Source organism: Camarhynchus parvulus, chromosome 11 (assembly GCF_901933205.1).
Source record: "Camarhynchus parvulus chromosome 11, STF_HiC, whole genome shotgun sequence".
NCBI lineage: Eukaryota > Metazoa > Chordata > Aves > Passeriformes > Thraupidae > Camarhynchus > Camarhynchus parvulus.
Genome location: NC_044581.1, coordinates 19,567,822 through 19,582,188, shown reverse-complemented (window position 1 = coordinate 19,582,188; position 14,367 = coordinate 19,567,822). Strand labels below are relative to the sequence as shown.

General features: G+C 43.3%; 1 protein-coding gene across 3 annotated transcripts in view; it reads right to left on the bottom strand.

Moving 5' to 3' along the window:
• Window positions 1–14,367, bottom strand: part of KIAA0355 (KIAA0355 ortholog) — a 59,251-nt gene that overhangs the window by 17,295 nt on the left and 27,589 nt on the right. For all 3 annotated transcript variants that reach the window (XM_030955739.1, XM_030955740.1, XM_030955741.1), the window contains 6 exons: window positions 12,676–14,000; window positions 4,892–5,098; window positions 2,475–2,615; window positions 2,099–2,194; window positions 1,813–1,974; window positions 671–829 (listed from right to left, as the gene is read on the bottom strand). In XM_030955739.1, coding sequence (XP_030811599.1) covers window positions 671–829; window positions 1,813–1,974; window positions 2,099–2,194; window positions 2,475–2,615; window positions 4,892–5,098; window positions 12,676–13,164 — 1,254 coding nt within the window. In that variant the 5' untranslated portion in view covers window positions 13,165–14,000. The remainder of the gene's footprint in view (window positions 1–670; window positions 830–1,812; window positions 1,975–2,098; window positions 2,195–2,474; window positions 2,616–4,891; window positions 5,099–12,675; window positions 14,001–14,367) is intronic.

Here is a 14,367-nt window from a genome sequence, read left to right as displayed (position 1 = left end):
AAATCCTACAAGTCATGCACCAACACTTCACCAAGTGCAGAGACTGCAGTCATTAGTCATGGGAGCACAAATGCATTTTCTTATCAGAGTATGTTCCAAGCACCTATTTTCATCAGCTGCTTAGATACTGTAAATTCCACTGGTTTTCTTCCCCTCAAGAACACAGCAGGGACTTAACTCTCCTGTCCTCTGTTGGAGATGTCAGGTAGCATTACCTGGGGCAGAGACCTGCTGGTTTATGCTGGCCAGGAAACTCAGCTTCCAGTCAAAGCAGAGAGGAAATGAAAAAATGGAAAGTTTTGAAGCCAATTTGAGAGGGGGTAGACGTGTCTTTGGGTCTGTTTAGTTTTTTTTTAACGTGGTCATCTATAGATTTGAAAGCATTTCTATTTGTCTATGAAGCAGAAGTTTCATTTCTTGTGTTCTCTCTTGAAATGGAGACCAGGAAGCACTTTGTGCATTCTTCTGTTCCTGTCAAACAGGGACACCACCTAGAGAGCCCCACTTTGCAGGGACACACTTTGCTCAGAAATCAAGTTAAGTGCAGCACTAAAAACAGAACAGCATAGAGCAAGACACTGCAAATTAATTCCTAAACTCCCAAACACCTCGCTTCCCTTCAGGGTGTTTACACAACCTCTGTTTTCCTGAGAGCACTGGCATCACCTACCAGTCCAGCCTGGCCAAACAAGAGCTGCACAGCAGTTTTGCAGGCTCCTCTCCACGTGGAAGGGCAGACCTGGTTCAGCACTTCAGTCACGGGGGAGTCGTCCCGGGGGGTGAGTCCATTGTGGCATCCAGCTTCCTTGATCAACTGCAGCATTGTGTGCTGCAACAAGAATAAACACTCTGTCCTAGCCAGCACACCATCCACACATGGCACCAGCGAGGCTTCCAGATGGATTTCTCATTGTTCTACATGCTTGTCAAACTGCTATAATGTCTGCAACCTCTCGGCAGTCTTATATAACTGGGGGAGTTCCATTGCAGAACAGAAATGTGGAAGATTGTCTCTGCTCTTTGGAACACAACACTGCTCCAAAATCATAAACAGTATTTCTGCTTATATTCCTGCAAACCAGTTTAATCAAAACTACAAAAAGCACTGCAAAGACAACAGAAAAGCACCATTTTGAGCACTAATTATTTCTTATTAGATTATTTCTTATTAGAGAATTTCTTAATATAACTTTTCAACTCTTTCAGAAGCAAGGAACTGGGTTTATCTAAAAAAAAGTCAAAGTGCTGATTAAAATTGCCCAAATTACTTCTGAATGGACACAATTTCCATTTGTTTATACTGAAAATACAATTAACTTCTCCATAATTTAAAAATCTTTTTTAAAAATGGATTCCAGTTTGTAGGATGACATCAAAAGGAGTTCTGTTACAAAGTATTTTTTTCAAGTACCTCGCTTAGTGCCAGGCTGGCTGACTTGTGCACCTAAGAAGATGAAGGCTCTGATATGCATCACTGGCTGGGGACTCTGTAAGGGCTCATTTTCCTCTGCATTTCTTCATAGCTAACATGTCTCTTTTCAAAAAGTTCCAAGAAGCTTCATTGCATCCTAGATCTCTATGTCTGTTATGCCTGTGCTTCTCTCATATTTGACCAAAATTGCTCAGGTGGTCAAAATGTTATCACAAACAGGTGTAGCCCTACAATGTTATCAACATCCTGTTTCCACAGGAAGCCAGGCTGGAAAAAAAGCTCTCTTAAACACAGGTTTGGCATGGAACTTCTATTACTGTTGTTCTCTACATTTTAATGAATTCTACTCTTTATTTGTGTGGTTAATTAGGAGTTATTACCGTTTTCAGCTTCAGGTTTTCTGCTGCAGACTCATTGAAGGAGATTCCTTTCAGAAAATGGGATCCAATCTGGACAGGGACAGTGGGCAGCTCACACTGAATGGGCTGAGGTGGAGTTTGTCTCCTTCCTGTTTGCTGAGCTTCAGCTTCACTGCAACAGCCCTGCAGGGCAGAACAGATCCAACAGAAGAAATGAACACAGCAGAAAATCCTAACACAGACCCAAATGTTTGTGTATTTTCCAAGGTGAGGAGGGATGAAAGAGAGCAGGTTTAGCAGATCCTACCTGCAGACTTGCTTCAATTGCTTTTGGGTTCAAGTGGAAGCCAGCCTTCATTGCATATTCACAGTGACCCAAGCTCTCCAGAGCCACCTTGTAAGCCTGCCATGAAACAGAAAGTTGAGATAGCAGAGGTGTGTCAGCAAGGAAGGAAGCACACAGTCAGTGTCTGGGCACAGCCAGGGACTGGGACAAGGATTCACCCCACTCAGTTCTATGGCATACACACATTTATCATGCCAGACTCCAAAGCTGCAGTTCCCAAACACCTCTGAGCTGCCTGTGGTACACAATTCTGCAGGAGCACACTCCTCCCCTATTGCACTCCTTGACCCACAGACTGCACTACATGCACATGAAAGCAGCAGACTTGAAAAACCACCTGCAAAGCACTGTCAATTTTCATGTTTAGCTCTTTGAGCTGATGTTCAGGGATGGCCACAGTCTGTGAGCAGAAAAGCTGCTGAACTTCAATTCCTGCCAAGCATCCATCACAGCCTCTTTCTCGCAATCGAGATGTGGCCTGCAATGCAAAATAAAAACCCAGGGTGAGGAGGGTCAGCATTAAACCAGGTCAGGCTTAATTACATTTCAAAAAAGAACAAAAAAGCCCACAGACTTTAAAATCTTCTACAGGAGATGAGAAGCAGCACCTGGGGGAAAGGACCTGGAGGAGACTTGATTATAACTTACTCAACTCCTACTGCCACTGTGGAAGCAGAACTGATGTAACCTGTACAGCACAGGGGTGCTGCAAGCACTTGGGCTCTGCATTGTTTCTGTTCCTATTTCAGCTCCCTGTCAGGACCAGGATCCTGTTCCACAGCCCACACCATGGCTGTGCTTCCCTGAGGACAGACTTGTAACTCCAACACAAACAGAAAATATGTTACAGCATGTGTACAAGCACTCCTGTGTTCACAGGATGACACATTTCATAAAGTTATAGGTGATTACTGTGGTGCAATTTGAGAAGTGCCACACAATGCTAAAATCCACTTAGCACAGCAAGAAAATAGCTTTGTGTAGTATCAATTTTAAAAAGAAGAAATAAGCCAAATATCTACTTTTAGCTGTAAAATCCTACATCATTGAGCAGGGTAAAGCAAATAGATGTGGGTTATTTTCCAGTCTCGCTCTAAAGCAGGATGTCCAAACTGGGGGCTTCTGGTACCACAGCCAATGGACAGACAGAATTACTGCATTTCCCAAAGTAAACCTGAAGGAGCAAAACCAGTTTTGAACTACTGACAAAGTATCACCTTGAACTTCACTCTGGAGCAGCAGTGTTCTCCTGCCAGAGAGGCTGATTTTATAGGAAAACAGTGGATTGCCTTCCACTCCAAAGGAAAAAATTGGCAAAGATTTCAGTATTTCACATCCCCCTTCTATCAAAATTATTTATATTAGTCTATCTAATTATGAGAGAGATATTTTATTTATTTAGACACCACTTATTTTTCTTATGCTATCCTGATACCCTACACAAATACTCCAAATCAGTCATTTCAGTCAATCAAAAATTGAGAAGTTTCTTCTATTGTTATTTTGGAACTATGGAGAATCTGTATTTCATCTCTCTCCTCCCCATGTATGTTTAATACAGGATTTGATTAGTACAAAACTATTTTGAAATACAGGTTTTGTATTTCTGCAAAACAGAAATAGGTGAAGTGGGATGCTCCAAAGGTAAAAAATAAAGCTAAGGCCCTTGATTCTGTGAAGCCAAGTTTAATTTTAACCACAGTTTAAATGAATTTGATAGCAATTGCAGGGCATTTCTAGAAACTGCAGTAGTTTTAAGAAGCTAAGTATATTACACATAAAATTAATTACTTTTATGCCAAAGAAGTACAGCTATACCAGGATTAGACCTGTTACAATTATCTGCAATATACCTAAAGCACTCCCAAATCCCTATTTTATCCAGTGAAATAAATTTATGCTGCAGTAAAAATCACAAATAATCCCTCTGCATCCATGTAATTTATTTGCTTTCCTGTACCTTGCAGATGTTAGTGATAAATGGAGACCTTGACAAGATTTCTGCTCAGGATGAGTAACAAACCATGTGGGCCAAATGAGACTGCACAAGCACATGCTCCAAGTCATCTGGATTTAGGGAAAACACACACTCTGTGTCTGAGTCCATTCTGTCTATCAGTCTCCAGGCTTTAACAGTGCCAGGGACAGCAGAAAACCTCATAAAATTGGATGTCTTTATAAAAAGCACTGGTTTGGGCTGGCAAAGTAAGGATTCCACAGAGGACAGGTGTTTGTGAAAGCACAAGTCCAGAGAGTGGCACATTTAAGTAGCATGGGTCACATCCCAACAATGGATGGATCAAGCAACATCAAGATTAACAGCATGAAGACAGAAGTGTTAAAAATTACCACGAAGATTTTAAAGTATAGAATAGAATTTGGGCTCAAACATTGAGAGAAATAAGACATTATCTAGATTATTTTTCATCAAGATTTTGCTCTGTTTTCACAAAGACTTATTGAGGTTTTTATTTTTCATTCCCTCTGTCTGCCCTATTTGATAATAACAAAAATCTGCTTGCACTGTGTGTGCTCCTCGTGTACAACCCTGTCACAAAGAAAACTTTACACAGGGCAAAGACAGTGCAGTGATCACATGAGTAAAATGAGTTTTAGTGTCTGAAACCAACTGTGCCACGTTCCCCCTCCAAAGGCAGCATGTCTTTAAAATCAGGTATTTTTTCCTTTGTTAGGACACCCAGGCTGACTTTAGGTTTCACTAAATGCACTGTGCTTACAGCAAGCCCTCCATACCTCTGCTGCTCCTCTCCAGGATCTTATTGCATCTTCCAGCTCATTTGTGGGGCTGATATTTGAGGCTCCAGTGCCACTAATGTTCTTCCTCTCCTGAGCTACAGCTTCAGCAAAGCAGGAGTGAGCCACTGGCTGGACTTTCTGCAGAGCCTGGGACAGGAACTGGAAGTGGACCTGCATCACTGTCAAGAAACACCGCCCAAGTACCTGTGGGAGACAAACAAACTGCTTCAAGCACACAGAAGAGCTCAGGGAAGTTTCCCTTCTTCCTTTCTGTTTGGTGTTTGGGATAAGGAACTATGTTAACCCTGATTTTTAAAATTAAAATAATATTTTAGATCATAAGAAAGGTATGATATTTAACCATTTACTTAAAATAATAAGTGAGCATTAGTTTCTATGAACGAAGAGGACACCAGAATAATTCTGAGTCATTTTTAGTTCTGTACTCAAGTTCTGACTACTTGAGGAATGAAAAGCTTGCTCAGTTCCTTGGCAAAATCAGCACAAAAATGGGAATAGCATATTATCACAAGGACCAAGTCAACACCAAAATCCACCTGCACAAAGGCCTGGCTGAATTTCTGATAAAAACCCAAAACAGCAACAACAAAACAAGAATCATTTTAAAATGTTAACACAAAATGTAGGAGCTGCCCAGCAGCTCAGCCCCCAGGCAGAGTGGTGAAGGGCAGGCAGGGGCAGCAGCAGCCCTTGGCCCCATAACCCACAGAGGGTGCCCAGAGGTGAAATGTCCAAGAGGCACAGAGTGACAGAACTGCCTGTGGGACACTGCAGTGTCACTGCCACGCTCCCAGGAGGGCAGGGCAGGGAGCAGGAGGTGCCACCCCCATCCCCGTGCCTGTGCCCAGGGTCACTCGGCCACCTCGGGCACCACCAGCACAGGACTTGGGGCAAGAACAGCAGTGCCAGCACCCAGGGACACCCAGGGACACCCAGGGACACCCAGGGACACCCAGGGGACACCCAGAGACACCCAGAGACACCCAGGGGACACCCAGGGGACACCCAGGGGACACCCAGGGGACACCCTGCAGAGCCAGGGCTCCAGCAGGAACTGCTCCATCTGCCCCAGGCCATGCTCCCTGGGCAAGGAAAAGCTGACAAGCATAGAACTAGGGAGCTGCAGAGAAAGGAGGATTCTCCACAGCACTGTAAAAATGATTTTTACTTTTCAAAGTGTTATTTTTACTTTTATTTTTACTAAATTTTGCTTTTATTTTTACTAAAAATAACTCTTCAAAGTTATTTTTACTTTTCAAAGCTATTCAAAGTGTTTCTTTTATGCAGTTTATCACACAAAGCCTTTAAAATGTGTTATTTGACTTTGATTTATTAAAAAAAAAGACTCCACTTGAATTCCATTTTAGGAATAATTCATAAAATGCACAGATAATGTACAAAGCCATCGTGCCTTGGAGCCATTAAATCATCTGCCTTATTTTCAACTACATTCTTCTGGAATAAAACTGTTCAGACCCAATGTGTTTTCCTGGCAGGACTCTCCAGTCACAGCACCAGTTACATGCATTTATTATCTCCTTCAGCAGAACCAGTGGTGGCAATGCTTGTTTCCACTGCATCCAGACTCCTTTTGACATTCCATTCTGGTTCAATCACTTCCCTTCTTTGTACAAGGCAGAAAATTAAACATTTTTGGTACTTTGACTAACCTCTGAAAGTGGAGCTTGCCTTATTAAAAAAAACAATGAGCAAATGATAAAATAAAGAAAACTCCAACTTTCCTGGGTATGAGATTAGAAAGATTTATAAGAAAAGTGCAGGAAGAGGCAACTGGTGATCTGAATTATTTCTGTGTAGGAAGAATGCAGTTCTCAGGGGAAGATGAAACTAGCACTCATCAGGAATTTCAAGCTGATTAAATTTCAAAGAATATTTAAGGTACAAAGGTTGAAGCTTCCCCAGCCTGGGAATAATGCTCAAAATAAACAAATTATTTAGGTTTTAAGGGGCAGCACACAACATTCCTACTTATAACTTTCAATGTTAAACAGTGAAGATAACTAGTAACATCTGCTTTACTGAACTGTTATTTTGTTTGAAAAAAATCCATTTCAGCCTTCCTCCAGAATGGACAAGGATGGTTTAAACTGCTTCACTACCAAAGTGGTGGAGGAGTTTTGTTTGAAAAAAATCCATTTCAGCCTTCTTCCAGAATGGGTAAGGATGGTTTAAACTGCATCACCATCAAAGCTGTGGAGGAGTTTTGCACTGTTAAACGTTCCCTTTGGATGGATGGTAGATGCCAAATTCATTTTAAAGCTTTAAAGAGCTCACTTGGTTGGATTTTCTGCCAAAGAGCCCCAACTTTGCCTTATCCACCCTGCCCCCACCAGGGCTGGGCAGTGACCCCTGTGAGAGCAGACAGGGAACCTCTGCACACCCTGACCAGCATCAGCACATGGATGCAGCTTTCCACAGCTACAGACACCACCAGGGCTTCTTCAGGTTTATTTGCCCCACCTTCCCATGCAGGAGTGTGTGACTGTCCTCCTTCAGAGCAGAACAAACCCTCCAAACTGTGCAGGAAACCAAGCTGAACTGGAATCACCTCAGGTGTCAAGCACTGAGATTTCCTTGGAGTGGTGATCTTCCCTTCCTTTCTTACATTCATTTCTATTGCATCATGAGGTCTTCAGCTTCCAAACTTTTTGTCCCACAGGGCTCAGCTCCACCACCTTGGCTTCCCTGACCTGAGTCAGGCAGGACAGCTTTGGTCAGCTTTTGTCCCAGCAGAGCCTTACCTGCAGAAATCTCTCTCCTCCTGCAGCTGGAAGCAATGGGATTTTTGGTTCCCTACCAATGGGAGCACCAGCTGAGATGAGGTGTTATGTTGCTCTGTCCCACTTGATTCTCCTAACAGGGGCACACAGTCAACTTTGGAATATTGCACTGGACAAAGTGCACACAAAATTGCCACTTTTATTGCAAACAATAAAATGCCATACAAATTGTTTGGCAAGAAAATCTTGTACAACAGATTCCTTACAAGAGAATACTACCAGTAATAAAGCAGCAAATAGCAGGTGTCAGTCCCCCACACTTGATACAAACACTGGCTTGCAGTTCTCCAAGTGCCACTTTATGCAGTAAAACTTTCTTCTTTTTTTCCCCTTTTTTGGCTATTTCCTTAAACAAGAATGCTCAAAAAGCCAAACACCACAGCAGAATTATTCAGTGTTTCCCCTAAATGTCATTGGCAGCACAGCCTGGCTGCCACTGAACTGGTGTGCCCCACTATGAGCCAACAACCTTCCTGTACACGATCAGAAGGGGCAGAATATTATTCATTATTACTACAGAATATTATTCATTTTTACAGAATATGGTTCATTTTTACTACCCAGCAGTTCCAAAGAGTGATCTCATGAACAGAACACCTCCAAGGGAAGGCTCAGTCCTGCCCATGGGCTGGAATCACCTGCAGACTGAACCAGCTTCCAGCAGAAGCTGCAAGACTTGGGAAGCCCAACAGACTCATTTCTCCCAGCAGTGACCCTAAAATCCACTCATGATGATCTGATCTTGACAGCTACTGAAGTGGTCACTATCATTAGCAGAAAAACAATTAATTGTGAAGCATTTTAAAAATAAAAAGCAGCAATTAAAATATAAGACAAAATATTTTTTTGCTACCAACACTTCCTCAACACAAAAGAGTCTGGAGCCAATCCCTGAAAATCCCAGGAAAGAATAATTTTAAAAATGGTTCAATTTGGCTTTACAATGTTTGCTAAGGAAAGCCTACATTTAATATTTACTCCGACATTCTTGTCTCACAAGATTCTTGTTCAAAAAATCTTAGGCTATTTTATACACATAAAAGCAAAAAATTGTCTGCATTTAACACAAAACAGAGCAGCCAAGAATATACCTGGTGTCCATCCATGCTTCCCTTTTGTACAGGAAGGCAATGGGGACATTCCCCTCATTACTACCACTTCTAAGAGAATACACAAGCCCTGTGTAACTAAAAGTAATCCTTTATATTTTGCAGTACTGAGGCTTCTGCAAAACTTCACAAGAGATGGGGAAATACACTTACTTTTACCAGCTTTTCTCCTCCCTATGGATTTGCTTTAATGCTTTTATTAATAGAAGCAGAAACTCACTGCATTCCCTCAGCTGACAAACAGATATGGAAAACACCCTCTCATTTACCCTGATTTCCAAGCTGTTCCTCACCCAAGGCACAGAATACCCAAGAATTCAAAGGTGTTTGAAAGGGGAAGAGAAAAAGAAGAAAATAAAACCCAGCATTTGCATTTCTGAAATTAAGAAACCTTGGGAAACTCCATCTGCCACCACACTTTGATCAAGAGAAGTCACCTTCTTACACAGCCTAGCAGACAGTTCTGAACTAGCAAGCTTTGTTCTAAGTAACAATAAATAAATAAATTAAAACCCTCATCCCGGTGCTATAGTCCAGGGTGCACAGGGTTTCCAGTCCAAATTCAAGTCAGTTTTGTTCACCAAAACTTTAGTTCTCTTGATATTGCCCTCCCTGGGCAGTAGATAAAGACTTGGGGCACCTGAGGAAAGCCACAGCTCTGCCTGATTCCCAAAACCAAACTGCTCTGCTTGGAATTCTCATTCCTCCCAAAAACTGCAGCCTGTGTTAAGCCAGGTTTAGGAAAACTACATTTTCCTTAGCTGGGCTCACACACAGCCTCATTCTCAGGTCCTTCTCATGAATTTGGGGTTGTGCCCAGTGCACCCTGAATTCCAGCTCACCTCCCCTGCTCCTGTGACTCCATCCCTCACACCAGAGCCTCGCTGAGGCTCCTGCTGAGGAGCTGCCCCTCGGGGCTTTCACCACCTCCCAGTTCTCTCTCAGAGCTGTGAGCTCTCAGACACCCACAGAGAAGCTGACAAAGCAAATTCAGATACACCTGTACTCCTCTCCTGGTATTTTCCAGGGGAATAATTCCACTGCCTCCCACTCTTCCCCCATCACTTCCCTGTTCAGTAAACTCTGATGAAGTCAGACAAGCCCTTTATGTTTTTCTGCTTACATTGTGAGTTTTTTAATCCTGCTGGCAGTTTTATGAAATGTTAACTTCTCTATCCACCAGGGGGAAAAAAGCAAACCACTTTTTAAATTGAAATTTCAGCATCAACAGCTGAGTTTTCAAATCCCAGAAAGGCACAGTGGGAGAGGATCTCACCAGGTCACCCTTCTGTCCCTAGCAAGGAGAAACTTCACCTAGGTCAGTTTTGCCAGAGGCAGGTTTAACCTGTTCTGTCAGCTCTGCTCCCTACCCTTTGCAGCAATCCACATCAGTGCTCCACTAACATTACAAAGGATTTCCACAGCATCTAATGTGCATCTTTCCCTCTGAAATTTAAGTTCCTTGCTCCACCTTACACGGACATGAAGAACAGGCATGTTCTGGCAGCTTCTCACATACCTGAGCAATTCTGATTTTCCTTCTCAGCCTCCTCTTCTGCACAGTCCATCTTTTCAATTTGTCCTCCAGGTCCTATTTCCTGCATGTCTGACCACTCTTGCTCCATTCCTTTGGCTCCCTGTTTCTCCAGCAGTGCTGTGCACCTGCACTGCTGTGTTTAAGGCCATAATAACCAGTGAAGAGTTCAGTTCATGACTCTTGCAGGTCAGGGGTGTGTTAAATACATGGTAAATGTCTCTTTGCACAACAGCAGCAGCAGTGATTTATTATTTCCAACTGCACAACACTGACTCTTCCCCAACACATGACTCCCACGAGCCCTAGGTCTGCTCTCCAGAACTGCTGCCCACTGGGCTCCACTCCTGAGGCTGAAAATGTCCATTTAAATATTGCAACATTCATCCTTCCCCTCTGAATTCCATCCCAACTGCAAAATTGGCCAAGATTATTTTTAGTTCAGCAGGTCTCCCAGCATGTTTGTATCCTGTGCTTTCACATCACCTACAAACAAATGTATTCCTGTACTGGCCTCTGCCAAGGTCCATTCCAACAGTGAGCAGCTGCTGCTCCCTGGGCACAACCACCCAACCCCTGTGCTGCAGAATTCACTCATCCACAGTCCTGAGTGACCCCCAGAACAACCACAGGAGTCACTGTCAAATCCCTACACTCTGCTGCTGCTTAAGCCAAAGCAGAGCACAACACTGATCTCATTATACAGAAGCGCCCATAAATCTCACATATTGACTTTTTTCACAGCCACGTGCAAGATGCAGTTTTAATTAAGAAAAGACAGCAGAAAAGCGTGATGAGAAGTGCTGGGGCAGCCCAAGAGGTGCAGCAGGAAGGCCCAGGAGCAGCTGTTCTGCTCGCACCAGGGAGCACTGCAGGGCAGAGCCCAGAACAGGGGTTAGGCCTGGCCAGGTAAAGCTGGGAGCTAAGGAAGTTTCTGTGCCTTTAGGCTGGCAGGATGGCACCCACCCGGCACAAACACTGCTCTGCTCCTCAGCTCCCTGCTGAGCAAACCCTCCCTGGGCACAGCCAGCAGCACCTCTGCCTGCCCATGTGACAAAAGCAGCTCTACTGATGGCTCCAATTCTTGGAAGGACAGCATTTCCAAGCCCACAAAAACCCCTAGAAGGCATCTAGTGCTTCATTATGTTTTTGGTTTTTTTAATTCAGAAAGTCTTTCAGCACATCTATTATAAAGATCCACTAATTACATAAACACACTCTTTTTTTATATACATTGCTATAGCTTTGAAGAGTGATGTTATTGGATTGTCTTTAAAAATACCAGCCTACAGAAGACATTTATAGCACATATATAGGCCATCTTCCTTCATCCTATATCAAGTACACAACACTGAGAACTGTAGTACACAACTGCAGGCAGAGCTGACTGACAAACTGCACCCTCCCTAAGGACTCCAGCTGAAGTGGTGCAGTTAGAGAAAGCAGAAAATGCCTGACAGGCACAAACAGTCACTCTGACAAAGCCACCTGAAACCTGAATCAAAACCAAGAGAACTTCAAGTAGGTTTTCCATTCAGGATATAGTTCTGAAGGAATAACTCTGCAGATTGCTGCTGAGTGAAGAAATATGTCAAAACACAAGGAGCTGCTTAAAACTGCAGGGATTTATCTGTGACTATCACTTGGCACTGCCTGCTAGGCAACACATTTACTGGAGGAGAAATACCCAGACCTTCCCAGGCAGGCACAGCAGGAAGCTGGGGATCCTCTCTGAATCCTGACCCTTGGGTGCTCACTGCCAGCATATGAACATTGCAGCAAAGTCGTGACAAATTTTTACAGCACTAATATCTCACACAGTGTGTTATTTTCCTCTCACAACAGCTCAAAAAGACAAAAATGTTCTAAAGAGTGATAAAATCACTCTTTAGCGAATGAATGTGCAGTTTTATTGAAACACTGATGACAATGTGCTACTCCCATGTGCTCAGGTTTCTCCTTGGTATTACCCATTCCAAGGGAAGTGTAGGCTGATTCAGAATATGATGGCATAACATTTTTAGAAACATTAGCTAACGTAAACTAGAAAATGGTTTAAAACCTCTGTCTAGTTGGTTCTTCTACAGAAATACCTATTAAATACCTAATTTAACATAGGTGGAGGTCAGATCTCACAAATTACTTAGTACTTTCTCAGTATGCAAGAAATGAAGAGTTCTTTTCCAACCAGCATTACCCACAAATACACAGCAAGGTGGAGAAACATTTGATGTAGAAGGGATTTTGAAGAGAAATCCAGTTAAGAAGGCATGATACAAATTCATGTGCCAAACAACATCCTCCAAGGTAACCTACCTCAATGTCTTGTAGGCTGAACTCTTTTTGATCTTTGAAGTTCGCAGCTCCTGCACTCAGTTCCATCAGCATTTTTGCTATTTCTGGTTTTATTGCTGCTGTGAGTCGACTGGCCGCTTCCATGACATGTTCCTGCACGTCTTTCAGTTGCATAGCTGCCTTGGAGTAGTGCGAGTTCCTGAACACGCCGCTGAAAAGGTCCGTGAGGAAAGTGCTCGTTCGGCAGAAGACGTTGAGCGCATCCAGGTACTTGGAGATTCCCTGCTGGATGTCAGCGATGGGAGTGGTGTGGGAGGCGGGGTGGGAGCAGCCGCCAGCAGCAGCTGGGGACACCAGGGGGGTGCTGGGGGACGCCAGCGGGGCGCTCAGGGTCCTGCCCAGCTCGGGCATTTGGTACTGCTGGTGTTGCTGCACCTTCTGCTTGGACCCGCCAAGCAAGAAGCGCCGCTTGTAGTCCATTTTGCTTTCTTGTGCACTGCAGCAATACATAAGTGAGTGCTTGTCCAGAGAGTTCTCCAATTAACAATCACTTGTCAAATTCCTTCCTCGGGTATCTATGTACAGTAACAGCGCAGGACTGTGTACATAGGTTTCACAAAAGGCATTTCAGAAAGGCAAGCGTCTGTATAATCTGTATCAGCAGTGGGAACGGCAGCACATCTGCTGACTCCGTGTTTTCAACGTTGGGTGCAGCCCCGCTGCAGTTATAAACTGTACTCAAAAAGCAAGCCCAAGTGTCTCAGCACTGCTCTGTCCCTTGTGTGGTATCCCCTCCGCAGGCAGAAAAGCCAATTGGAGCAGAGAAGTGATCGCCTAGGAGTTCTTCAGGAGAGCAACATTGTCCCTTGCTGTTGCATCTACAAAAGTTAATTTTGTCAATGCAAGTAATAGTTTTAGAAGCAATACCTTAATACCATTCTCCCATTAGTAGTATCAGGAAAAGTGGAGCAAACCACCGATCAACAGCGATTATAAAAGCAGTGCAGAGGCTCTTTCCTTGAAAAAGCAAATCCTTATGTCAGCAGATCAAATATCTTCAAATGTCTTGACAGATCCAGTCTGCCAACTCAGTTTACTTGTAGTGTCTCTTCTTAATATTGGAGGGGGAAAAAGAAATCTGGACTGTTTACAGAAGACTTTGCAAGTATAAGCTATTAAAAACTAGAGTGTTTGTTATTGCAAGCCTTCCTCCCCTTTCCGTGTTTGTTGAGGTAGTTGTTTCCGTTGTAACTTTAACAAGTGGTGCTTCCAGACTGCGTTTGCCCTCAATTGCAGACTCAGAACAAAAATGCACAAATGTATTTGTAAGGCCTCTAGGTCATTTCCTGTGAAGGGGAAAAAAAAAAAGTTATACATCAGAGAACAATGAGAAGGTTTGAAAATTTAACTCCTGCAGCATCCCAGTTCACATTTCTGGGCATACACTGTCAGCAACACCCAAGATCCAAAGGGAGAGAGCTGCACTGAGTTTAAAAAGCTGTGAGAAGCCAGTGTCATCCTGTGGCTAAACTCAACACTGGGATATTTTCTTGTTAATTCTTTCATTGTGGGCTGTCAAACTTAAGAGTCTCTTTAATCCCCAGTGCAAGTCTTGCACAGTTAAGAACAGTGAAAGGTTATTGCTGCAGAGCTCAACGGGAGTTAATCACATTTTCTCATCTCATTCTTTAAAAATAATTTAAAAATGAAATA